Source organism: Maylandia zebra, linkage group LG1 (genome assembly GCF_041146795.1).
Source record: "Maylandia zebra isolate NMK-2024a linkage group LG1, Mzebra_GT3a, whole genome shotgun sequence".
Lineage (NCBI taxonomy): Eukaryota > Metazoa > Chordata > Actinopteri > Cichliformes > Cichlidae > Maylandia > Maylandia zebra.
The window spans coordinates 6,469,399-6,495,370 of NC_135167.1; the positions used below are offsets into that span (position 1 = coordinate 6,469,399).

Sequence of the window (25,972 nt, forward strand, 5' to 3'; positions counted from 1 at the left end):
GCAACTGTTCCATCAAAATTTCAAATTAATGTCCTCATATGTGGCTCTCATTTTTCTCAGAAACAAAAATTAGGTAAAAAAAACAAAACCTGGTAATTCTTTTTTTACATTCATCGGGTTCCAATCGGCCCAAATATCAAAGAGAAATTAAAAATGCATGCCATGGAAGATTTCGGGTCTTAGGGGGTTAAAATGACCAGACCCCTCCGGCCTGTTTTCCAGGCCACTAAATTAAACCCAGTCAATTACCAATTGAACAGAATAAAAACCTACGAGGTCCACTAATAGTCCAAAAGTCCAAATCTTTAATAGAAAAGACAGGCAGAACTCAAACAAACAATAATCCAAACGAGGAGCATATATACACACTGGAAAGTAAATAATTATAAGTTATTAAATCAGACTAATTAAATACAGTAAAACTAATAAGGGAAGACAAACACACGGGAAATAAAAATAACAGTGTAAACATACCAAAACTCAAAATAAAACAGGAAAGCTACTACAAACCGAGTGTGACACAATTACATTCATATTGAAACATATGTGATAATTTTCTTTCTTTGTAGCATTTTTAAGATATGTGTTAGAACAGTCATTATGCTGTTTGGATTAGGAACCAATCATTTTTGCCAAATAGTTAACACAAACTTAGAACAACAATGAACAATTTTCAAGATTCTGATTTACAGAACAAACAAAAGTCACAAAAGGTTTCATTATTTAAGAGACAAGATCAAGTTTTTCACACAGGAATGAAATGACAGAATCCAGTGCAGCGGGGCCAAAGGTGTGTGTCAGCAAACTGAAGGTTGAGGAATCAGTCAGCTCATGTTTAAGATTGTGTTGGATTTTGAGAAGAGTCTGTCTGTTATTAGAAAGTAAGATTAACAATGTTACACCAATAACCCAAATACGGGGAAATGACAAATAATACCAAAAAAGATACAACTTTCATATTGTTTTACTAACTTACTTTGTCATATCAGCACTTGAATGGTCGATGCCTTTACAGACCATGTCTGTTGTGACATCGCAGGCCAATCTTCCGGCAAACCCGAGGGCTAGCTCCCCAGCCTCCTCTTCACTCAGAACACTAAACACTGTTACTTTAGTTTTGGCCTTCTTAGGCCTGTCAAGAATCATTGCGGGCAGTTTGGCTTTACGGCCCTAAAAAAGAAAAAGTGCAAACACCAAAAGAGCAGAGAGAGACACACACACGCGCACAAAGTTAAATGCTTTTGTTTACATGGTGTAATTGTGTATATGTTGCAGCAAATGCACAATTTCCAGCCACATTGTCACTTCATTGATACGAGTAACCCGGATTTATTTCAGGTGACATCAAAATCACGAAATGTATACCTACCCCAATCAAACCTCTGAAAACATGAACTGACATGTTCTCTGCGTTGATTCTGCGCTTGATCTCGTCTTCTGTTATTGTGTAGGTTTTCTTTTTTGAGCTTGGTACAGATAAGCGACCATGCACTCTGTAAACTGTACTAGTTCCTTCTGAATCAGTTTGGAATTCTGTATCTGCATCGATCCTGTCAACATCATCAGCAGCAGCATTATCTGTACTCAGACTTGTGCCGTATACTTCTGCTTCTTTTTCGTTGTCTTCAGTCTGTGTACCTTCATCTCTTTCAGTCTGTGTACCTTCATCTCTTTCAGTCTGTGTACCTTCATCTCTGACTGTCAGTCTTCCTATCTCACTGTTACTTGTCGATTTGCTGCAGATGTTCTCTCCCTTAGGAACTTTTCCTTTGTCATTCGCTGCCTGATGCTTTCCCTGATGACATTCTTCACTGGCTACTTCTATTGCTCCTCCTGTATAGCCACCTACTATGCTGCACAACTCCTTTCCCTCTGCTGTGCTGCACTGTGCTGTTACATAAAGAAGAATGATATAAACAGCACTATATCAATTTAATTGTGAAGAGAAATCCCCACAATACGACACAGTTATGTCTAAAATAGTTTTGTGTAAAAACTGGATCTTGAAACGTCCACTTTAATTACACAGTCCTGGTGTGCAAAGGCAAAATTACGAAAAAAAATTTCACTTTAAACATTTTTGGACATTGTTTAGTTATATTGTGACTTACTCTCACAGAAGATACAGATGCCACAAACAGACTTTGAACAACGCATGTGCTTGTATGCACCACATTTCTGGCACTGCACCTGTGAATTAAAAAAAAAAAAAAGAAGAAGAAGAAATAAACAAACAAAAAACAAATGAACAAAGTCCATTAAATAAACAATCTATATGGCTAAGGACATGTCATAGTGTACCCGGTCTTTGGCTGCAATCACACACCAGCACTGACTGCACTTCCTAGTTCGATCTGCAAAATATAATTTGTTTAAGTACAAGTTACATTTTCCAATGTTAGAGAAAAAGAAGGCAGCTAATTTTATCTTTACCTATTGAGGAAAATAAGTAGTGGCAAAGTCGGGATCTGAGCTTTGTGATTTCAGTGTTGTACTCCTCCACTTGTGTTTTACCGTCAATGAGAGATTGGGCAAACTAATAATTGATGAAGAAGAAAAAAAAAAAAAAAAGAACAAAAAGAATTAGATTAACAAAGAAATGTTTGTTTTAACCCCCCCCCCCCCGAGAAAAAAAAAAAAAACAGAGCAACCAAAGCAAAGCATTACTGCTGAAATGGTTCAATCTACAAAAAAAATTGAGATTTTACCATCCTGCCTCTAAGGCTTTAAAAACTGAATAGGCAAAAATGTAAACATTACTTATATAGGTTAAAGCTATAGTTTTCAGTACCATTATGACATGCACTCCACATGAGTTCCCATCCTGTTGATGTGGGTGGCTCACATGTGACAAGGTCCACTCTCCAGCGCAGCCTCTTGCTGAAGCAAATGAGCTGAGAGATCGCAGTTATTACAAATAAAAAGCATATAGAGAAATCAATAACCACGTTCGGTAATGATTTCAATTAAATTAAATATGTTATGTTAAATATGTTAATTAATTACCTCCAGTTTTTCAACACCGCACTTTTTCTGACCTCCGACTCGCCAAATGAATTCATATAGACTATGGTCCTCTTGGGTATGTCACAAAACTGTTTTGTAAAAAGATGGATATGGTAGGCTTGGGCCTTGAGAATTCCTAATGAGGGACACTGAAAAGTATCATGCACTAGAGAGAGTGCAAAATCTGTGCAACTTACAAACAAGGTCCAGTGGCTGCCGTTTTCCAGACAGGCTCCAATCAATTTCTCATACATCTGAAAGATGTTTTTCTGGAAATAAAAATAATGTGACAAGTATGTTTTTCTGTCAAGAATGACACTGCAAAACTGCAAAAGCTTGTCAGGTGAGACTTGTAATTAATTCTGCAGATACACAAACATATAGAAAGTGTCATTTTTGGTTTACATTAATTAATTTCTATAGTGTGTACAAAACAAATCAAGACCACAGACTCAACACGCACCACTCAATTTTTGGTGTTCTTTATCAGTTGGCCAAGACAGAAATGTTTTAATCTGTGTGCATTGCTTTTGAACAAGTCTTTACACAGAAAAGGTTTCAGAAAGGTATTTTTCAGGTTCTTCTGACAAGGCTTCAATTTTGGAAAATGCTGTTTGTTTATAGTGGCAACTTATAAACCCTTTGTGATAAGAACATAGTTACCACAGTCCAAGTCATACCTTCAAAAAGTATGCACTTTGTGCTCTTGTGGACCCATCCAAAATTTTTCCAGTGATTTGGCTTGGTATTGGATAAATGTGAGGGAAATTCTATAAAAATAACATAAATACACCTATGTTTTCAAATACATTACAAAAAACGTAAACATGCTATGTCATTATGATCAAACAAGCTTTTCAACATACCTCACACTGCAAATAGATTAGGCCATCTATTACCTTATAAAACAAATAAATAAATACATATAAATAAAAACAGAACTAAGGAATACGATTCATTAAGTAAATTGTACAATAAAGTGTATTTAAAGCAGAATTTAACATTAGTTTTATGACAACATAAAAGGATTTTTATGTCAAGAGGTACCTCATCTGAAATGTTAGTCTGGTCAAACAGGGATTTCAAACTTGAAATACCAATAGAGTTTGGTCCAGCTACTCCCACAAGGTAATCTGTGAGAAAGCATATGCTGTAGTCAACAGATATCATTTTCTTTTTGCATGCTGCAACCATCATCCATTTCAGTCTTCTAGGAGCTTTGTCTGGTTGTAGTTCTTTTTTCTCCTCCTCATCTATTAATTAAATTGTTTTCTGACCTTCCTAACTGTTTCCGACCTGTCTTCCCAATGTGATGTTTAAGCAATATATGTATGGTCAGAAGGGGGTGAAATTTTCATTGCAGTTGTACGTGTAACATTGCATGTGATAATAAAAGGCTTGATTGGTTGATTATTCAACATGAGTTGACATTTACCTGACATTGTGAAGGAGTCACAGTTTCTGTAAGGGTGTAAGAACATAACATGTGGATTTGTTACACTTCTTTTTCACAAGTTAATAACAATCAATAATTTTCATTCCATTATTTACAAGCTATCACACGATGTCCCAGGGACAACATTTACACGATGTCCCAGGGACAACATTTACACGATGTCCCAGGGACAACATCTACACGATGTCCCAGGGCAAATTCTACATGATGTCCCAGGGACAACATTTACACAATGTCCCAGGGACAACATTTACGCGATGTCCCTGGGACAACATTTACGCGATGTACCTGGGACAAATTTGTAAATTTCTGGATTACTGTTAATCTCCATAGAATCAAGAACTCATGTCCAGTTTCACAGCTATGGACCAGTTAATTATGTTTCCAGGTGATAGTTTGATTCATAGATTCAGCACACAACCATAAGTCTAGGCCTTTTAGTCCAGATTCTCTTCACTTATGTTTGTAAAATGATCAGGGAAGCTACTGCAATTTTGCCTGACCCAACCCCCGGGCCACGAAACACCCAAAAAGTTGGGGAACGCTGGTCTAGAGAACACTGGTTAGCTAATGCTGTCGTCAAGTAGCCTATCGCTAGCAAACAAACAGCAAGCCAAGTGAGGAACATAGTGATGGGACGTTCTGTATCGAGGCTTCGGAGCGTGTGTCGAGTAATGGAGGGGGCGTTTCCGCGAAGCGCGTATCGAGGCTTGCTTCATTTATGGGAGGAGCTGAAAATGATGACGTCCGAAGCCTCGCTGCCCGGCTGTACCACGTGACTGGTTCATGAAGTGGTTCGAACTTTGCCGCGAGATATGACAGCGATATAAACCCCTCAGACTTCATTCAAAAATGTGGGTGTTTGATGGAGAGTTGCGGTTAGTGAGAGTTTGGAGACCGTTTGGAGGTTTATGAGAGTGAGGAAAGTCAGGAGAGAATGGAGCCAGCTAAGAAGAGGAGGATGTCCTCCCCTGTGTGGGAACATTTTGATCTTATTCCTCCCAACAAGGTATGTAAATTTCTACAGAAGATGTATTTTCATGATACTGATGGTGCAATACAATTTATGTTGAGCTGTCTTGACTTTTGTACAAGGTGAAGTGTTTTCTATGTGCCAGGGAGCTGGGATATAACAACAACAACACCTTACCCATGCTTAGGCACTACAGAGCTTTGCATGAGAATAAGGGGGACACCGATTGTGGAGCAAGACCAGGTGAGCCATCAAATGCAATGATAATATAGGATGCAGTAATGTTACTAAATGATATAACAATATTATACAACTGTTATAAGTTACGTATGTGATATTTATATTTGTGCTTTATCTTTATTGTCTTTCCTCAGGAGAACAATCTCAAATAGATGAAGACCTGGTCAGCATGGTGATTGAGGACTCCCAGCCATTTAGCATTGTGGAGGACAAAGGATTCAAAAGATTTGTTAAATCATTAAATCCTAGCTATGTTCTCCCCACTAAAAAGGTCATAAAAGCAGTGAAAATTTAGTTTTTACAGAATAAAATGTGAACAGGCAGTGTGTAGCTGTCCATACCTCAACGTTACAAAAGCACAACCACTGTCCACACCCCAACCACACCTCACCTCACAGTAAATGATCATTTCCATTTCAAGCATTTCCAAATAATCATTTCCCATACTGCCACTATAAATATACACAGTATACTGCCATCACTACAATATACATGTTTTACACACTCCTTTTGTTGTTGACATTTACAGGCTGTGTGCAAAATGCCACACTCTTCAAATTCATGCCAGCTATTATTTTTACGTCCTGCTAGAGCAAATGAAGCTTCATGAAGCTTCGCGTTGGGGTGAACCAATTGGATGAAAAGCTTCAGTGCTTCATGGGGCTTCATGAAGTTCTCTTACCGTAATATTTAGGACACACACAACTCCAAACATGCACCCCCTGCACTGACTGTGCTTCTAAAACTGGAGGCTGGTTTGAGGAAATCCTCATCTGAACCCACCTGTGATGTCCAGTCCTGAGGCATAAGGGTCACAGGACAGACCAACCTCTCTGATAAGGTCTCAGGCAAACCAGATGTCGAAATATTTGCGCAGTGAAATTTGGCTACCTGTGGTAAGTAAGGAAAATATTAACCTGACAGCTTGAACATGTTCTTCCCGTGATACCTACCTACATCCATCTAGTGTCAAGCAGTTTTCCTTTTCTCATTCTTCCTAATCACCTCCTGGGCTCTATAGGCGTATTTTCTCTAGAGTTTTTGTTTTTTCAGGGAGCAGGTCAAGTTCCTGATAAATACCCCAAACTTTGAAAACGCCACCTACTGACCAATCATTTCTCAGGAAAGATGGCGTTAGCAGATAATCCGAGGACCGCTGTGTGGAGATGGTAAGAAGGTATCTCTTTTTAACAAACTGTCTAAAACTGACGATTTGCGTGATTAGTAGAGAAAATTCCGAATCAGAAGAGAGAACTTTTTCCTTTATTTAGGTCTAAGTAAAATACTATTTTTAAAGTAGTTTAATTTGCTCTAGACCAGGGGTGCCCAATCCCGGTCCTCGAGAGCTACCGTCCTGCAGCTTTTAGATGCATCCCTACTCCAACACAGCTGAATCAAATGAATGGCTTGTTATCAGGCCTTTGCCAAACACGATGGCATGCTGAAGAGGTAATCAAACCATTTGAATCAGCTGTGTTGGAGTAGGGATGCATCTAAAAGCTGCAGGACGGTAGCTCTCGAGGACCGGGATTGGGCACCCCTGCTCTAGACCATTAAAAAAAATCATAAAAGAGCACAAGAGACTTCCTCCCGTGCCTAAGTGAAATAACAGTGTCACTGATTAGGCATTTACCCCAAAGTCATATTTACTTGTTATTCCCAGTAAATATGCAGCTCTGGATCTGTCCCCGTTTGACAGTCATCCTCGATTGGAAAAAACCTGTTGTTACGTCCCCTGGCTAGTCTAGGGGGTTGAAGGGACGAACATAAAGGTGGATAGAGAAGGAGGAGCCAAGATGGTAAGTGTAGAAGGTCTATTTAATGCTGGTGATGAGATTTGGGTTCAGACTGAGGTATAACGTCAGGGAGAGCCATGGCCAACATAACAAACAAAACATCCCTGATGTAGAAATAAAAGAAACTTACCTAACTCCAAAGAAACAAAATATACAACCTATAACCATAACCTACCTAACAACACATAAACAGGAGAAAACAGAGTGTCAAAACAAAAGGCAGCTCTCCCCTACAAGCAGTCTGAACATGAAAAACAACAATGTTCATACAAGTTACAAAGGCATGCAAGCCTGCACGAGTATGGCAACCAAAATGGCCAGAGGGCACAGAAGCACAGCTCCACAGGCATTAAGTAGTGCTTTGCTGATTACCAATTAGCCAGACTCTGCGCAGCATCCAATCAGGACAGAGGAGGTGGAGCCTAGACAAAACAAAGGGTTAGTAGGGAGAAGAGACATCCTCCTGGGGGATGTAACACCTATAATAACCAGCGTCTCGTGTTCTTATTGGGATAAGTGAAGCCACACAATAAAAAGATGCACCCAGTATGTCAAACTTGATTCTTATGACTGGCGTAGACTTGCAAGTTGAGTTAAACATATTCAAAAAAGCCTACTTTCACTAAAAGACTTGTGCTGTAGTTACTATATCGACCCTCACACTATCTCCTTCAGATGTTGCTGACGTTGGTACGCAAAGGTCTCTGATTCCCATTTCTTTACACTCATTTATCATATACTGTAATACTAATGCATAATAGACCTAGTTTATGAAATTTGTATTTGAGCCAAAGATTCATCAAAAATTAGACTATACTGTCCACATCAAATGTAGGATGTTTTAATCATGGAAAAAGACTTGATTTGTTGTTTAAATGAGACCACTGAGTGTGAGTGTCTGACAGGTTTCAGAGACTCTGGAAGGAAGAAGTGGCAAAGAGAGGCCCGGAGAAGGCCTCGCTAGTTCGTGTGGCCCTGCGCTTTCTGAGAACCAGGCTGATTCGGTCGACTGCTGTTTCCGTCTTTGTGGCATTGTCATTATTTCTCGGGCCTGTGAGTTATCTGTCTTACAATATATAATACACTGCTCCAAAAAATGAAGGAGAATTTTATAATTAGAGTATAACGCCAACTAGGATAAAGCTCTGGGATATTTATCTAGTCAGTTAAGTAGCAGAGGGGGTTATTCATCACTTTCAACTGCTTTGGTATTAAGGGTAAGTTAAGTAGCTGTATGTTGGCCAACAGAATTATGTTATGTGTATATAAGCATGCATAAGAGCATTCAGTGTGATTGTTTTCCCCATCTTTAAACATTATAAGGAACTATGCCTTTATTTGTCTGTAATTTTTAACATGAATGTTCAACTCTAGCAGAATTGGTCAGAGCAAAAAATATTATTGAAGGTAAAGAGAACTGGCAAACTTTTTCTCTCACAGGATTTAGAAAAAAGAAAAAGGAACAACTAAAGTTGGTGGGTTACATCCAGGCTACTAATTGTACCACTACCCTAATCTCTGCCACCTTTGCCACCGTTCTGACCCTCTTTATACACCCCGTGATAGGCTTGCCACTTTGTGCAGCTAGTGTGAGTACCACAGAAGTACAGCAGTAATGACAAATTTTAAATGTGGTTTACCACAAATTGAAATTTTCCTGTATTTTTCTTTATTTCCAGGCCTTTACCACTTTTGCCATCTTCATCTTCATGAGTTACTGCATTGCTCTTATGTTTATGTCTGTGAAGTGGATAATTGAAGCTGGAGTGTCACTAAAATGATTAAGGGTAGATATACTGTAAAGGCTTGCTTTTCCTCCTCCCAGAGGGAGGGCGTGTGTATGGGTTCTGTTTGTCAGTTACTTAGCAGTCTAGCAGTTTTAAATTTATCGTTTTCAAATTTTGTGTGATGTTAGATCTTAATAAGAGCTTAAGCATATTTAATTTTGGTGATAATTGGGTCAAGGTTGCTCACACCTACTGTTAAAATTGGTAAAAACTTTATATTACCCAGAATTTTTTATGGACTGTCTTCAAAGCTTCATAAAAATACACTACACCTTTGGGGACTTGAGTAACTATATTGGTTAAACAATGTTGACTTTGACCTCCCAGAAATCATATGGAGTAATATATAAAAAGTGCACTCTCGCTCACCTTCAACTTTAATTTATTCTGCACATTTTGACTGCTTTGTCCCCCTCCCTGGATCAACTGTTCTCACACTTTGTTCATCAGCAGTCTTCAGAGTCCACTGAAGGTTGTTCCCTATGAGCAAAGTATAGTGTGCATTGGCTTTCATCAGGAATTGAAAGAGTCTGCTGAAAGGGAATTTCAGGTGGCCAGAGCAGGGCTTCTAGGGACTAATCTAAAAGCAGTCATACTTGAAGCAGTGCAGTCTTCCCTGAAAAGGCCACCTTCAAGAAATATAGAAATATAAACCTGTTTAGGTTTTAGCTTTGCTTTTATAGGCAGTCTTGGAACTTCTTGGTCACACCTGGTATATAATCTAAATAAATCACTGTGCTGTGATTGTTGAAACTTAAACTTAATGGTATTGTTTTAATCACAAATTGTGAACCATTTTGGTAAGTCACTCCACTTCAGATGCAACAAGAGTGTTTGGGGGGGGGGGGCATTTCTCACAGTTGTCTTAACTTGTGTCTTTTAGTATTTGGAGTTCTGTGATGGCATCTTGGTTCTGGAGGATGGTGAGGTTCAGGAGGCTGGAAACCATCAAGCCCTGATGAATGCAAATGGGCGCTATGCTCAACTCATCAGCAACTACCAGATGGAAGAGTCTAAAGTAAGGATTTCACACAAACTGCAGTACAAATGTTTGTAGCTCTGTTACTCTTACTGTTCAGTTAGCTCAAAAGCCTTAGTATCAGTTCTTTGTTGCTTTGAATTCACTGAGTTCTGTAAGCTTTATTATGTTAAGTATGCAGACCTAACTGTGAAACTGTTATTGTTCTCTTTTCAGAAGCAGATGGAAGATGAAGTGATGTCCCTGGATCCTGCCAACTTGAATGAATCTGAGCTCAGACCTGGTGAAGATGTTGGAATGATGAACAACGGTATAAAAAACATGAGCATGAAATTATTATTATTATTATTATTATTATTATTATTATTATTATTATTATTATATGATTTGTAATGCACTATTTAATTCATGGTGAACTATGAAGACACATGTAAGAAATGTTTGGAATAACGGAGATGTTATGGGACAGGTGCACCATTGTGGCACATTTCTCAAAGTCCATGTGTGACAGTGTCTGTGCCTTCAATCTAGCTGTCATGATATGACTCTGTTAGCTACTTTAACTTTTATTGATGTCTTAGAACTTAGAAAATAACTGCATTTTGTGCAGGTTTATGTTCATATTGGAAGAGAGATATCGGGTGAAACTGAAGAGCTTAAAAAGTTGTGCTGTCCGAGTATAGTGTTCATTGATTGTTTTTATAATCTCTAAAATATCTATAATCTGACCATATATCTATCTTTATCAACTCTCTAGAGATACAACTGTATACCCCAAAAATTGGATCCGTTCAATAAGTACACTGATGAGGAGATCTGGAGAGAAGTTGTTTCTTTCCATGTGCTCCTCCTTAAATCAGTACTTTCCTGCAGTAACAGAGGCTCATATTGTCTGATAGATCATTCTTTTGGATGAAGCCACAGCCTCCACAGATCCAGAAACAGATGCTCTGATCCAAAAGACAGTCAAAGAGGGCTTTCAAGACAGCACTGTGCTCACCTAGCACATCGCATCAACACAGTGATGAATGCAGATCGTATTCTAGTCATGAACAATGGACAGGTAACAAAGACGGTTAGACAAAACTAATCCGTATATGATCTTCAGCCTCAACTTACCAAGTGTTCTCTTTGACAGGTGGCAGAATTGGACCACCCAGATGTCCTGAACCAAAGGCCAGAGTCTCTGTTCTCTTCTCTCCTGGCTGCTTCTAAAACAATGAAGAGATGAACTGGTGTAAAGCTGTGATATCAAATAAGCACAGTAATCCCTGTAATGTAATACATTTACACAACATATTTTAATGTTAATGAAAAGGCAGTGTAACCTTTTTATAATTTTGATCAGTCACAAACATATTGGAGTATGTCGACCTGTCCCTCACACTTGGCTGCTATTTAGTTTTTGCTTGTTTAGTTCTCTGTTTTATTAGGTTTAAGCAGCAAAGCTTTTTTAAGCTTGATCATCAAGCTAACCATTAGGTTCAGGTTTAGGTTAAAATGTACTTTCACAGTATAAAACATCACAGCATTTCCCATTAGTATTCACATGCACTGTACACAGTTGTCTGATGTCTCTGAAATAATATTGCTCTGTTTATTACCAATAACTACTGATGATGCTGCCCTATTTTAAATGACAAGAAGGCAGAGGAGGGTACACAATGGCGAGAAATGATGAACATTCACTTATCAGTATTTTATTATTTCTCTATTTAGATAAGCAGGATGTGTTTTTGTTTTTCAACCTCGAAGTTTTTATAAATAGTGCATTTTACTTTTTACTTAATTGCATGTTAAATGTTTCATGGCTTTAAATAGAAGTGAACACGAGTTTTTTTTAATGTAAGTTTTAAATCTATTGTGTAAGAAGGGACAACTCACTTAAAAAAAAAAAAACATGGTGAGGGCTAACCTAATAGTTACGTAGGTTTTTAGGTTTAATTTAAAAACGTAATTAGTTGATGTAGTAGCAGACAAGCTCACAAGAACCTTAAAAGAACCTTTTGATGGGTGCATAAAAAGTTTTTTTTCTTATTTTAAATAAATTTCAGCTGTTAACTGGTTAAAAAGTGCCACAAACTGACCCACATTAAGAGGATGTGTAGCAGGTGAAACTGCTGTAAACTAGGGCAAAATGTTTACTGCCACACATTAATAGATGCCTTTTCTTAAAATTGAAGAGCTTAAAAATCATTCATTTTAATAGAGGGTTATTTGGAACTTTGAGTTGTATGTTGTTGGAAAATGTATGAAAAATGAAATTATAATTAATAAAAAGTCATCAAAACTTGTCTTTCAATTAAGCAGAGGTCAGATGGTTATAAAGAAGTAAAACTTCAGTGAAAGAAGCTCGAGTCAAGTGCACTTCAGCTGTCACGTGGGGTAAGGACACACGAGGGCACTACAGGCTTCTATACTCGTATCCTTGAAGGACTGGGTTTCATTTTTAATATGACTGATCCTCCCTTGGCACAGACACATGTTCTCAAAGAAATGCTCTGTGAGGTTACCTTTTACCCACTGAACTTTAAAAATAACTCATCTCTCTGAAGAGAAACTACAAGCCTCTAAATATATAATAATGTATGGTTCAGTTAAACAGTACGAGTCTTTTTACATCACTTAATTGTAAATATCCACACCTGCTGAACAGATTAGACTGGGCTTAATAATTCATTGCAAGTTGTTGCATTAATATTGGTTTAAAAAATAATTTGGTTTTCCCAAGCTACATGGGAAAATATGCCATTTTATTGAAACTAGGAGAGGTTTTCTTTTTCTAATCAGTGATTGTATAGAATTCTTCTAAAGTTTTCTACAGTCATTATTTCTAATACTACAGGTATTTAGATTCATCTGAAGTCAATTATAATTGTTTATAAATAAAAATTATACAGCAAAACTCTTTTTGTTATCGTCTTTTGTTTTGTTTGCAGCATCCAGGATCTTGTCTTATCTGATCATATGTAAAGCTTGCTTCAGTCTTTTACTAGTAAAGAATCACGACTTGCATGAGAGAAACTGAAACATCAGATTAGCAATGAAATAGTATTTGAGGTATACGGACAAGTATTGTACTTCAGAAAAGTATTCTACAAATGTAAAGAATTTTTTATCTTTACATTTGTGCAGAATAAACTGAAGGTTGAATTGCACAGAAGGCACTGAAGGAAAAAATATACTGGTGGCAGCTCAGTCAGCACAAGGCCTGCTGTGTGTCCTCAGGCGTGACTTCTGTGTGCTGCTTTAATGTAACTAAACTGAACTTGTAACATATAACAATAGAAGAGAGAAGCATGACATGCTCACAGTTTATTTACCCTTATGCAAGTCAGGTCTGTCTTGGAGTTTGAATGATTTGGTTTATGTTTCTTAACAATTAAAAATTTCCATGCAGAGAAATCTCCAGTGGTCTTCAGGCAGCATCTAAAGATTTCAGCTGGGTGCTCAAAGCTTCACCAGCAGTGTTGTTGAAGGAGGAATGTAACACTGAATGTTCTGCTTCGAGCAGATCTTCTCAGCTGCCTTAGAAATTTAAACCAGTGACCTCACAGTCACAAGCTTTCTCACCCCTCCTTGAGGCACAGGCTAAATTAAAATATCAATGGATCAATTATTATACTGGGTCTGTGTTTGGGTGAGTGCCGACTCACATGCTGTGTTTTCCGCCTAAAAAGTCTTGATCTCCTGTTTTTGAAAGATTGCATCTGTGATTTAAACTAATAAAGTACTAGATTGAATACACCCATGTACAGATGAAATATTGGGGCCTGGGCACCAACATGAACACCCAGCTCTCCCACAGTGAAGAGTCACTGAAATGAAAACACATACAAAATTACAGAAGAAGACAAAAAGTGATGACAGAATGTTTTGCATGTTTTTGCAGATGTTTCATACTTCTTTAGTATTTGTATATTTTGCATGGGTTGTGTGGTCTTGTATACTGAGTTGGTCTTTTTGCAGCCATATCTAGTGTAGTTGTGCCTTTATTGTAAGTTTGTGCCATATTTCTGTAGTTTTGCTTCATTTGGAGTCATTTTGCATCTCCTCTGTATCTTTTTTTGCTGTTATTTTTGTCATTTTAGTGGCCAATTTGTTGCTGCTTTTGGTTGTTTTGCCCTTTAATGTAATAAAGCAATAGTTTGTCTCTTATTGTTGGAGTTATTTGTGTGTTTTTTCACATTACAGTGGCCATTTTGTTTCTGTTTGTGATTGCTTTAGGTGTGTACCAATTTGTGTGTGTGTGTTTTCTTTTTTTTTGTTGTTGTCATTTTTAAGTAATCATCTCTTTATTTTTTGTCTTTTTTATTTATTTGAATGTTGTTGTTTTTTTGGGTGGGGTGTAGTGTGTCTCAGAGTTGAAGGTCAGCTAACCCTTTGTGCCCCTTATCCACCAAAGAAGATCTAGATTGTTTTCTGAAGCGTTGTTTTATTCGTTAGCGAGCTACTTACACTGACACGTTTAAAGTATAAATGTGAACTCATATTTACAGCCCTGTTTCAGACACGTACACACTGCAGTACAAATCGTGTATGTCTGTCAGTGTGAGTGTGTTGGAAGATCCAAGCACACACGTACAGACGCTGCTATACACACACTCCAGTGGGAGGAGCCAAACCTCTCGCAGCTCCGAGTTTGTCAGTTTCCTAAATATAGCGGACAGGATCTGTCCGTGTCTTTCAGCCGGAGACACTTTGATAAAAAGCCCGTATTTACAGAAGCACCGGGAGGCCAGCGGGGGTAAGTGGAGCAAACATGTCTTTGTATGTGAAAGTGTGCTGACTGTGTTCTGTGCTTTGGAGACTGAAAGGGAGGGGAACCACGACCCTTCTTGAAGTGCTGCGATCTTCTTTCAGTGTTTGAATTTCTTCCAAAACTGCCTTAAATGTTGCTTCTGCACTGCTTCATCTCTGTCTAGGCTATATTTGGTAACGGTTCGTGCTTGTTGTGATCTCATGCCTGAGTGTCGCTTACTGTGAATACTGTACGCGGAGGCTACTGTACATGTTGTGATAAGTGGTCTGAGTGAGAGCTGCATAAAACTTTGATTGGATTGGACTATCTTTGACAAAGCGTTGCCTTTTCTGCGTATCTCGCTTCGAATATCGCAAAACCTGAGGTGTCCTGAACAACGTGTGTTATTTCCTACAGGTACACAACACCCAAAACTATAACCATAAATTAGCCTTTACAATGGTTCAGCAAAGCAGTCATGTTGGAAGTCCCCATCAGTGTACATGATCACTGATCGAATAGGAGTGAATTATACAAGTTTAAATAGTTTTAAGCCAAACTATCCAGTAGTCTAAAGCAAAAAAAAAAGAAGAAGAAAGAAGAAGAAGTCCAAACCATAATTTGTTTAAAAACTAGTTGAAGCAGTGGCATGATTGAAGAGTTATTACAACTCATCACAAAATATCTGCTGGAAGATTTCAAAGTACACCCTGCTGGAGATCCTGTGACGACCAGTACACATAGCTGGGGAACAACAATCAAAAATCATAGATGTATGTCAATAAAATAGAAAATTTAACATTAAGTTTTTCGACTCTCTGAACCTGACACATTACGCTTAAGTATTTTACCTAAAGGGGAAATGCTGCTTTAATCCTTATTTTACTGCACATGCTCATGTTGACCCTTCTCATATTGCCAGATTTGAGAAGTTGTCGCTTTCAGTCAAAACCGAAAAATTACGTTGCTTAGTAGGTTTATTAATAATATATCTGTTATTACAACCCTAGTGCTAGAACACCTCCGTCTTACTTCATTCATTCCAAGAGTAACTCATCAGAGCTGAAAAAAAGAAGAAGTGTGGCAATCATTTCAACTAGAGATATGTCATGTAGGAAATAAAGCAACAATGTGAAATAATGGCTAAGAATTCAGTGAAACGGATCATAATTTTGAAAAATAAAATAAACTAATGCATTTGTGTTGTCATGTGAGACTGTAGCCTGTCAGATTTTAGATGTTAGTCTGATCTTAGCGGGGTTAAAATATTTAAAAAGCTCTCTCTCTCTCTCTCTCTCTCTCTCTCTCTCTCTCTCTCTCTCTCTCTCTCTCTCTCTCTCTCTCTCTAATTGGAAACAAACAATATAATGAAACCAGTAAAAGTCATGAAATAAACAGTTATGACATAATACAGAACTGTTTTTGTTCGTTTGTTTGCAGTACCGACATTATCCACTAGGAGGAATTTATTAGCAAGGCAGTAATTTCCTGTCCTCTTCCTCTCACCCCAACCAGTTGCAGTAGATAGCCGACCCCCCCCCCCTGAGCCTGGTTCTGCATGAGGTTTCTTCCTGTTAAAAAGGAAGTTTTTCCTTCCCACTGTCACTAAAGCATTTAAAAGCACTCAAAGCTCAAAGGGGGTCATATGATTGTTGGTGTTTTCTTTGTTTTCTTTGTATTATTGTAGGGTCTTTCCCTTACAATATAAAGTGCCTTGGGACAACTGTTGTTGTGATTTGGCACTATATAAGTTAATCGAATTAATACATACTTTACTTACTTTTCATTTTTATATGTATTTTCATATATTTTAAATAAACCTCTTTTTTAAAAATTATTTTTACTGTAGGCATCACACATTTGCACAAAAGCAAAGTCAATCTTCTTCGGTTTTTAGAAAACAGTCTGCTATTTAGAAAGCAGCATGTCACTTAAATCAGTCTCTCCAAGAAGACAGAGAATGACAGAGTTCAGTCTCCAGTTGTGTGATTTCTATTAAACAGGCTGTGGTTATTTTATTGGTGTCTGTTACTTAATAAAACAGTTAGCTCATCAAATCAGTGCTTATCGCTGAGATAAGGGATAAGTACTGACTAACTCATAAAGTTTAAAAACATTGTTTCCCTCACTTTGTTGTAAAGTTGTATTTAAAGGATATATGAAGATTATTTAATTTGCTAACCTAAACTTGAAGTGTGGTGTGTTTTTAGTTCAATACTACTTGGTAAAAGAATGATTTTGTTAAGGGTGGTGTCACTGATGCTGGGTTAATAATTTCTTTGATAGTCTAACTGTGGCACTATAAGGAGCACTGTGGAGTGTGTCAGCATTTAATTGCTAAACTCGTAATACAGCACTTTTCCTTTGATAAACATGAGAAGGGAAAAACAGCGACATAATATAATGTCTGTGGGAAACACCTAAAAACTTTTTAAATGTGTTGGCTCATAAGAAAGACCAATCCACATTTTTTACACATTGATTGTTAATAGACAGAAGTTATTGGCTCTGTAGTTCAGGCATTCATGCTTGTCCCTGCTGCCTCATTCCTGCTCTTTGTTTTCATATTTCATTAGCAGGGCGAGCAGCATGTACCATCAGCTTCAATTATCCTCCCTGTCAGCGGACCGGCAGGGCCTGTCTGCTGGCTTTAGTGATTACAGGCTTCAGGGGACAGGTAATCAGGTCATGGTTACACTGTCACCCTGTCAGACTGCTGAGACCACGGGGAGCAAATGGGATGAAAGAACTCTACCATCTTCAGTCAGTTAAGGCTAGATATTGATAGTGTATATAACCCGAATACTGTCTGGCATCATTTTGGTGCAGTATCACATAGTGTATATATTTTCTTTCCATTAAACATGGTTGAAACTCTGATGGCATCTCCCTGGTCAAAACTAGTCATGTTAGAATACCAAAAAAATAAAAGACCATAAGCGAACAAATGTCAGTGTTGTATCCATGTAGCATAGACGTTGAGTCAGACAATTTCTTTAAAAAGTGAGAAAGATAGATTAGATGACTGCAAAGAAGGGACCCAAAATCCTTTTCCCATGATGACTAGAGAACATGAAAAGATCTCTACCTGATGGTTCTTCAGCATTGAAATGTTTTTTGGGTTCTTCTAAGAGTTTCGTTCAGTTTTCCGCAAAGAGCTTTCAAGGCATACTGTACAGGACTTGCTAAACACCAGATGGAAGCTGGTGATCATATCATAGCTGAAAAAAATCTTAGAGACCAAAAAATGTGGTGTCCCTCAGTTTCTTGACTCCAAGTTACCCTTAATGTTTAACATCAGCCACATGAGTTTAAAGTTGCTCCCTGTTTTTTTTTGCACAGGTTCAAGTTATCTGAATGGCTTAATAGCTGTTATCCAGGGTTTAAAGTAAAGCAGTGTATTGGGACTTGATGGGAAGTAGTGCATTCTTAAAAACACATCATATGTTATGATGGGTTTCACACGGGAATGTTCTCATCACCCAGTTGCATTGCATAGTGGTTTCATGCACATCCTGATCTGATTATTTTAAATCTGATTAAAATACATGTTGCTAGTGCTTATGTTTAAAAGAATATACTGTAATATCCCTTGATACTTATGTCAGCCCATTTGGAGAACATGGACCCTGCCTTTCATCATTGTTTAACTTAAAATTTGCTTTAATGCAGCCCACAGTGCTGCTTCTAAAACCCATTAAACAGACTATGAACATGTGGATATCCTAGCAGAAATGATAGACATTATTACTGTGTCTGCCAAAATAAAATGGGAACCCACCCCCCCAAAATATCTAAGTGTTTTATAAAGAATGATGCAAGGGTTGGTGCTGAAGATGTTACTAGGGTGTGTCCAGTACATGCAGAAGAAATTCAGCACCATCGTATTTTCTTGATTTATACCAATGCTTCTATAAATTTACACCTAATACAAAAGACTGTTCAAGCCTAACAGTCATTTATTTACTTAGATATTATTCAATATGTGCATACAGCCTGTGTGACACTTGCAGGGCACAGTCCCAGATTTTGCTGATTTTACATTCATCATTGAGCTACCCAGGGTAAGTATGTAACCAATGATAAAAATATAAAACATAATTTCCCAGAAAATAAATTAATTTATCTGACAATGTGTGTTTTCAAATATTTGGAGGGGAGAGCTTTTAAATACAGTTATATGTAAGCTACATCTAAAGGCATGCAGCTGTCATCACTGGTACTCCAGCTTCAAGTACTTTTTAGCTACAGTACCACGATGCTGCTTGACTCAGCTGTCATGATGGTATTTGCTAGCCTTGCATTGCTATACAAATGTAATTAGTTTATAACATGTGATTTCTAAGACACATTATCACTTGGCACAGACCAAAGCACCTCTGGAAACAATTGGACGATTACAACCAATCAGAGCAAAAAAATGGGATGTATTGCTAATGGATGGAAAAATGTCATTTTCATCAAACCCGCCCCTTGTTGGATTAACAGTTGTCTCAATGCCAACCAGGCTTGGAACAGTGACTTTTCACATTCATATTATTCCCAGGCTAGGTCTTGGCCATTCATGCACATTGTCTAGTATTCAGTGTGACTCACCACAGACCAGGGTTGGGGAACTCCGGTGTCCTGCAGATTTGCAGATTTTAGTTGTGTCCTTGATCCAACACAGCTGATTTAAATGGCTGAATTACCTCCTTGACATGTCTTGAAGTTCTCCAGAGGTTTGTTAATGAACTAATCATTTGATTCAGGTGTGTTGACCAAGGGTGATATCTAAAACCTGCAGGACACCGGCCCTTGAGGCCTGGAGTTTCCCACCCCTGCCCTAGACCATGCTGTGTTTATTTTATTTTATTTTTTTTGGTGTAAATCTTTCTCAGTTGAAGGTAAACTTTAAATTTCATTTTAAAACTATCGACCTTTACTATTCTATCAGATTAAAACACCAAAGAATTGAAGAATTATAAATCAGTTTTGCAACAGGAAGCATACAAAACCAATATTGGTTGTATAACACGTTGGGTAAATCATTTAATAGTATAATGTTAAACAAACCTGTGATTTCTCATGAGAAGTGAGGAAATATCCTTTTTTGACATTTTGATGTAAATGAAGATGTGGATATAAAACCTGTTAGCAATAACATGACAATCTTTAATCTTGTATCCACTCTGTCAGTTAGGTTTCTTTGTGTGGCTGCACCGAGTCCATGTGTTCCCAAGTGGTATTTCCTTCCCCACCTAGTTTCTCTAATGATAGAATATTTGGGGCCTTGTGGTAAACAGAAATAGCAACACTTCTGAGGGACAGGCTTCTCTTTTTGCACCACATGCTGAAGAAATAGAGGCTGCACTGTATGCATTTGTGTGTGTGTGTGTGTGTGTGTGTGTGTGTGTGTGTGTGTGTGTGTGTTTTATTGAAAAGCTATTTTAAGTTATCCGTGACTGACTGATTTGAGTTTTTCTTTCCTAGTCAATTAGATGACTTGCTTTAGTGAATCCAAGCTAAATCACGTAGCTTTAATGTGGATAAATGCGTTGAACCTGATGAGCTTGATGACGACTCCCTAAACGTTATGCATTTTGTATCACGCAAAGAAGAAAAGATGAAAGCTCTAGTTGATAATTCTTGCCGTAGAAGCATTCAGCAGATTGACTTCATAACTCTCAGAGAGTTATGACCCATTTCAGCAAAAAAAACAGTCTAAATGAGAGAAGTGCTCTCAAGATTTCCTCTCCAGAACAAACTGACTGGACTGCATTTACAAAGCACTCGTCTAGCTTTAATAAGCACTTTACACTACAAACCAAGCTCGCCCATTTGCACAATGCTTTCTATACTACACATTTAGCATTTTTTCCTATTATATTCACACACTGTCACATTGGGGTTAGTTTTAAGGTTCAGTATCTTGCAAAACGACACTTGAGCATGCAGACATTCATTCAGAAAAAAAATGTAAATAATGGTTTCATAAATTAATTGATATGTGTAGTTATTTAGATTTAGCACACCGGTAATAGCCAATAACTGAACAGTCACTATCAGCAGTTTTACCAAGAGGTGCATCACTATTATTGGAGGCACCATACACAAAGTAAAGGCAGTGCCACATTGCAGCACTTCAGCTCCTGTCATCCAATCAATATACTTTGAGCTTCAATGCACCATCTATTGACCTCTCCACATCTTCGTTTACTAGTCTGCTAACATCTTATTTCATTGTAGAGCTCTGAAGTTCATGAATTGAATACTTATTGTAACAAAAAAGTGACACAAACCTAACCTTTCTAAATCTTTTGACTGTGCCACCTTCTCTGTATCCATTCCTTCTCCTTTCACTTGCCATACCAAACACTTCTAGTTTCTATCTGACACTTTAGACTTAATTCAAAGAATTCACTCTGGCCACTCTTGTAGTGTCGTGTAAGGATGATGACAAAAAAACTAAAAAATATTCTTTGTCTTTGACTGTTTGAAACGCCAATTGAGAAACATTTTGTTGATCCACCCATCCACCCTCCACACTGCCGTATGACCTGGCTTCCTAAGTTTGCTCCTGTCATAATTACTTTGGCCATCAGAGGGCTGTGTCACATGTTTTGAGGTTAGTGATGCTGTTGTTCATTTGAGCAACTGAAAGGCAAGGCAAGGCAAGGCAAGTTTATTTGTATAGCACAATTCAACAACAAGGTGATTCAAAGTGCTTTACAGAGACATTAGAAACAAGAACAAATAAAAAGCATGATTTAAAATTGATTAAAACAATGAACTGACAGAAAGGTTCTGTCAGTTCATTTGCTTGTATTGCAGTGACTGATGATTATGAAGATGTATTTGGGCGTTGAGGGTTTGAAATGGTGATATTAGTTAATTAAAATGAACTACAGTGAGCCTGGCTTGTGACAGGTGAGCACATTAAAATACTTATTTGATTATGTATCTCTGCTTGTCCTGATTCAAATTACTTTCCGGCAGCGCTGAAGGGTCAAGGGAAATATAAAATGTGTTTTAGGCGTATTTATATATGGAGGTAATATTGAAATCATGTTTATTGTGTTGAGCAATACTTTCTAGCAGTGAAGGCTTTGAGTGATCTCGTTTCTCTTCAACTCTACCCTACTCCACTCTTCTCTGCTTTCCTCTTGCTGTGGCTTTTGGAAAAGCTCCTAATCTGTTGGACTTGAGAACTCTTCCTGCGGGGTCACCCCAGTAATCGGGTTTGAGCCAACTCTTCCTAGCCAGCCAAACCTCTGGCTGCCTGCCGTCTGACCACAGGCCCACACACCCGCACGTTTGATGCTAAATATGCTGCAGAGGAGCTAAGAAATTACGCTCAATAAATATAGAAATCAAATAAAACAATTTCCAAATATTAGCCTTGCAATTTACTTTCCTGCAATCATATAAGTCTGCCTTTGTTGCTCACAGTAAATAGATTTCCCGCGGAGCTGCCAGGTTAAACAGTAATGTTGAATCAATAGCAACATGGCTTGGCTTAATTAAACTCACTGTTGATTTGTAGGGATGAGAGCCAGACCAGAGAGTGGTTTGGGTCTGCTCAGTGTCCTGACACTGTTCTTAATGGTGCCAACACTTGATTAATACTGGCTGTACATGAAGACACTGTCACTCCATGCTGAGTTGAAGACTAGGTTATACCAGCAGCTTCCACACTGTTCAAGAGAATTCTTTATTGCGAGTGTCTGACTTTTAGAGTTTTCTGCTAATATGTGTAGGATTGTTTTTTCCATACTGTGCTATAGTATGTCAAGCAGTCGTGCTGTGCATTTGTACTGTGGCCTTAAAAAACAGGGGATAAGTGACTGAAGCTTCTCTTGTGTTGCTCTTTTTACATTTAGATATCAACCTAACTTTACATTAGCATCATCCACGCCAGGGTTTTGCAAAGTAGCTGTTGGTATAGTAGTGGACTGAACCATTACTGCTGTTGCTGCTTTGCACTAAAAGTTTTCCTCTGGTGAACTTGCATGAGTTTTTTGTGAAGTAATAAAGAAGGCATGGTGTGTTTGTTATGCAGTTAGCAAATCTGTTCAGATAAACTGCTTTACCATCTTTCTTGGGGTGTTAGCAAGGACAGCTTCATTTCACAGCTGTTCTTAGCATGGCTTGGTCTGACTAACAGGGAGTTTATGTTTTTTGTTTTCATTGCATGGCTGTGCAAAAAGACAGTGAGCTCTCAACTGCTTGTATGGCACGCTTTTAGCTTGTTGTGCACCTCCCAGTATTTCTAACCCACTGCGTGCAGTGTAGCCAGAGTGTTCAGGCATGAGGTACAAGTGACAAGTCACTGTTAGTTTTATTAGCCCGACTTACTATCTTTTTTTTAAAGGAAATAAATGTTTTGTATTATATGTGATATCATTTGGCCGGTTAGGCAGTTAGCTGTGATTGGTTGTTGTGGTTCTTTTCATTACTCGGCTTGGGTCATGCACTTCACTTATACTGTGTTCAGTTATTTATTTATTTTTTAGTAGGCTTAGGCAAGTAGCTATTCAAAATGTAGGAAACAAAAAGAAGAAACTAGTTTGTTAATAACATTGCTTGAAGCACTGAAGCTGGTATTAAGAGAAGCCAGGATCATGGATTTGAGCAATTATTTCTCATAATCACAGTAAACCTAGAGGCTGATTATAAGTAATGTTAGCATAGGCACCCATATGGTCTGAGGGTGAATCAGCTGCTTAAAAATTCTAAAACACACAAAGATGCCATGAAGAAAAAGTGGTTTACTATTGTTTTATCATCCAGAATATTGAGTTGACACGTAATTAGATGTCTATAATTAGAAAGACTGATTAAAATAGGCAAAGTGCCTTCATTCAAACACTGCAAAACTGTAGGTTTGGAAATCAGGCCAGTTACAACATGTGTTGAAATACTAGCCAGTTTTCAGCATCTGCATAAACTTATAAACTCATCCTGCAGCTCTACACCGTCCATCTGTTTGCACAGCGTTTTCTGAGCACTTATTTTCTTGTGTTCAAAGCACCCACGTCTTATCTTTCCATTCAACAGGAGACAGTTTTTCAGTGTACAGCTTTTTTTAGTCTGACTTTGTTTTATTATTTACACTCACTAATCTAATGATCTGAAAAGCTTTAGAGACTCACCTTTTTATAGTTTTCTATTACCTCTATGTGGCACTTTTGCAAGATCGATACAAATTCAGTTTGTGTGGAGGCATTCTACTCGTCCAGTACATATGCTAACCTAAAAAAAGAGCTCACTGTTTAACCAGTATTTTCAAAGAGCCAGAAATGCTAATGGTGAAATATATGTGTGTATATGTAAGCAGGGGTTTTGGGTAGGGGATAGGAGATTGCCTAAAGGAACCTCAAGATGGAGGCCTCAGATCTTCTTACCATTACTTCACAAGATAAAAAGGAAGTTATTACTTTGCTGAAAGCGCAGAATTTCAATGAGAGCAGGAACAAACAAAATGTTAAAGAATTCATTATAATATCATTTAATAGATCAAAAGATTGGGCTGAGGCTACAGATATTTCTCATTTTTGGAGCTATGTGGCTCGGCAAACTCACATGCACTAATTCATGGTGTGATGTTCGCAAACTTTCCAAATGCGTCCCTTTCGGGAACTTTAGACTCATGTTCAATTCCCACAGCCCACGCCAGAGCCCAAAAGTGACTAGTCGATAAGTGCATGAACAAGACACTCGGATAGGCTACCTCTCAGTCATGACTGAGTGAGAAACTCATGCAGTCACATAACTTGTTGGTGATGACTTTTTAGAGTGGAAACTGATCAGTCAAACTACAATTGATGCAACTTCTATGTTGGTTGCCTGACTGCTAATAGTTGCGTGTCAGTTTAACCTTAAAAACTGTAAAATCGTGGATCACTTATTTGGCATACTTTAAGGCACGATCCCATCACCCCTCTCTCCAGCTTTACTGTACAAAATCAGCAGCTATTGCTTTTCAAAAAGTTATAAGCAAAAATTGCCTTTCTCAGATCAACTCATAAATGAAGCTGTAACAGCTAACTTTGGTGGTCTTCTTGTTTTACTTCTACTCAAAAGTGTGCTGAATGTTGCTGTTTTGTATTGGCCTGAAAAAAGGGACCAATAAATCCACATTAAACACTAAGCACTTATATGGTTGTAAGGCTTGCAAAACTCTCTCATAAAGTCAGTTGCATCACTTCAGTTTATACATCAGTAACTGAATGAGAGTCTGTTCTTTTGGCCAAATGGTTAGTACTGATTGAGCGAAGACTAGAGTTTCTAGTCCTTTTTCTATATTCATTTCTGCAGAGAAATGTAATTTTTATTTTCGTCAGCTCTCCATAACCCACAAGCATTTGTAGATTTGTGTCTCTGTGAGACGTTTTTGAGGCAAATACTAAATGAGCTTCAAAGTTGTAGCAGTAGTGTTTCCATATAGAAAATATGATTGGGGATTCTTGACACTGAACTGTGTGGGAGCAGCTCAGATTGTAATTTGTAAATGTTATTGGCTCAGCAGACCTTCAGCCTGTTTTTCTTGTTAGAAATTTTACACTGTACGATTACAATTTGGAAACTCAAGCAGACACATAACCAACATAATGACCCTTAAACACAGCCCAGGCTCATCTCACCTCGCAACCTCAGCTGACAGCCTTTTAAGAAAACATGAAACTGGCAGACAGAAAAAAAGAACATATTTTGTCAGGATTCAAACTTAATTTGGAGTGCAATTAACATTTTTTTGTTTTCTTTTTAATGAAAGGAACAGAGGGTATGGAAGTGTGGCCGTATTTTACAAGGCAGCTTGTGTTTCAATCTTTGTTGCAGGCATGACATCAGTGTCTCTGTGTTGAGACAGGAAAATCTTAGCCCACTGCCACTGCCATAAAAGCAACACAATAATGAAATGACATCACAGTGTGCCAGTAATTAAACGAGCAGACTGCTGTCTTGGAGTTTTTACAAGGCTGGGAGATTGAGAGTAACATTGTGGCGCGTAG

At 38.0% G+C, this 25,972-nt stretch overlaps 3 protein-coding genes across 11 annotated transcripts in view; 2 read left to right on the forward strand and 1 right to left on the reverse strand.

Annotated features, from left to right (window-relative positions):
• Positions 1-282: 282 nt before the first annotated feature.
• On the reverse strand, positions 283-4,593 carry LOC112435729 (uncharacterized). 4 transcript variants are annotated; one of them, XM_076890812.1, is made up of 13 exons: positions 4,442-4,590; positions 4,054-4,139; positions 3,873-3,905; positions 3,687-3,776; positions 3,204-3,275; positions 3,007-3,095; positions 2,792-2,894; positions 2,434-2,536; positions 2,302-2,354; positions 2,112-2,190; positions 1,370-1,890; positions 977-1,170; positions 283-868 (listed from the first exon to the last, which is right to left on the reverse strand). In XM_076890812.1, exons 1-13 carry the CDS (start codon positions 4,485-4,487, stop codon positions 724-726), a joined length of 1,614 nt encoding a protein of 537 aa, XP_076746927.1. In that variant the 5' UTR covers positions 4,488-4,590; the 3' UTR covers positions 283-723. The 4 variants fall into 4 exon arrangements, with proteins under 4 accessions (XP_076746927.1, XP_076746945.1, XP_076746964.1 ...); XM_076890830.1 differs by lacking the exon at positions 4,442-4,590 and having other exon boundaries at positions 1,370-1,638; positions 1,687-1,890; positions 4,054-4,435; XM_076890849.1 differs by lacking the exon at positions 4,054-4,139 and having other exon boundaries at positions 4,442-4,593.
• A 113-nt stretch (positions 4,594-4,706) lies between these two features.
• Positions 4,707-13,132, forward strand: LOC111500676 (uncharacterized). 5 transcript variants are annotated; one of them, XM_076890889.1, is made up of 7 exons: positions 4,707-5,678; positions 5,810-6,844; positions 8,377-8,524; positions 10,142-10,276; positions 10,454-10,547; positions 11,137-11,300; positions 11,376-13,132. In XM_076890889.1, exons 2-6 carry the CDS (start codon positions 6,804-6,806, stop codon positions 11,151-11,153), a joined length of 435 nt encoding a protein of 144 aa, XP_076747004.1. In that variant the 5' UTR covers positions 4,707-5,678; positions 5,810-6,803; the 3' UTR covers positions 11,154-11,300; positions 11,376-13,132. The 5 variants fall into 5 exon arrangements, 4 of the variants coding, with proteins under 4 accessions (XP_076747004.1, XP_076747028.1, XP_076747053.1 ...); XM_076890913.1 differs by having other exon boundaries at positions 4,707-5,471; positions 5,558-6,844; XM_076890938.1 differs by having other exon boundaries at positions 4,707-6,852.
• Positions 13,133-14,873: 1,741 nt separating this feature from the next.
• LOC101478337 (myocyte-specific enhancer factor 2A) overlaps positions 14,874-25,972 on the forward strand; it is a 45,807-nt gene continuing 34,708 nt past the window's right edge. The window contains exon 1 of one of the 2 annotated variants that reach the window (XM_004539783.5): positions 14,874-14,984. The gene's annotated coding sequence lies outside the window, so the exon portion shown is untranslated. Of the gene's footprint in view, positions 14,985-19,847; positions 19,865-25,972 lie in introns of those variants that run through there. The other variant, XM_004539786.5, reaches the window with a different exon arrangement.

What these genes read in the sequence shown, in the direction of transcription:
- LOC111500676 (XM_076890889.1), top strand. Translation starts at nt 6,804, where the DNA reads ATGGCGTTAGCAGATAATCCGAGGACCGCTGTGTGGAGATG. An exon ending in AGGACCGCTGTGTGGAGATG is followed by an intron (nt 6,845 to 8,376) that starts GTAAGAAGGTAT and finishes AGTGTCTGACAG; the next exon opens with GTTTCAGAGACTCTGGAAGG. An exon ending in ACCAGATGGAAGAGTCTAAA is followed by an intron (nt 10,277 to 10,453) that starts GTAAGGATTTCA and finishes TTCTCTTTTCAG; the next exon opens with AAGCAGATGGAAGATGAAGT.
- LOC112435729 (XM_076890792.1), bottom strand. Translation starts at nt 4,203, where the DNA reads ATGATGGTTGCAGCATGCAAAAAGAAAATGATATCTGTTGACTACAGC. An exon ending in AAAGTGCATACTTTTTGAAG is followed by an intron (nt 3,276 to 3,686) that starts GTATGACTTGGA and finishes TTTTATTTCCAG; the next exon opens with AAAAACATCTTTCAGATGTA. An exon ending in TTTTCAGAGGTTTGATTGGG is followed by an intron (nt 1,171 to 1,369) that starts GTAGGTATACAT and finishes TTTCTTTTTTAG; the next exon opens with GGCCGTAAAGCCAAACTGCC.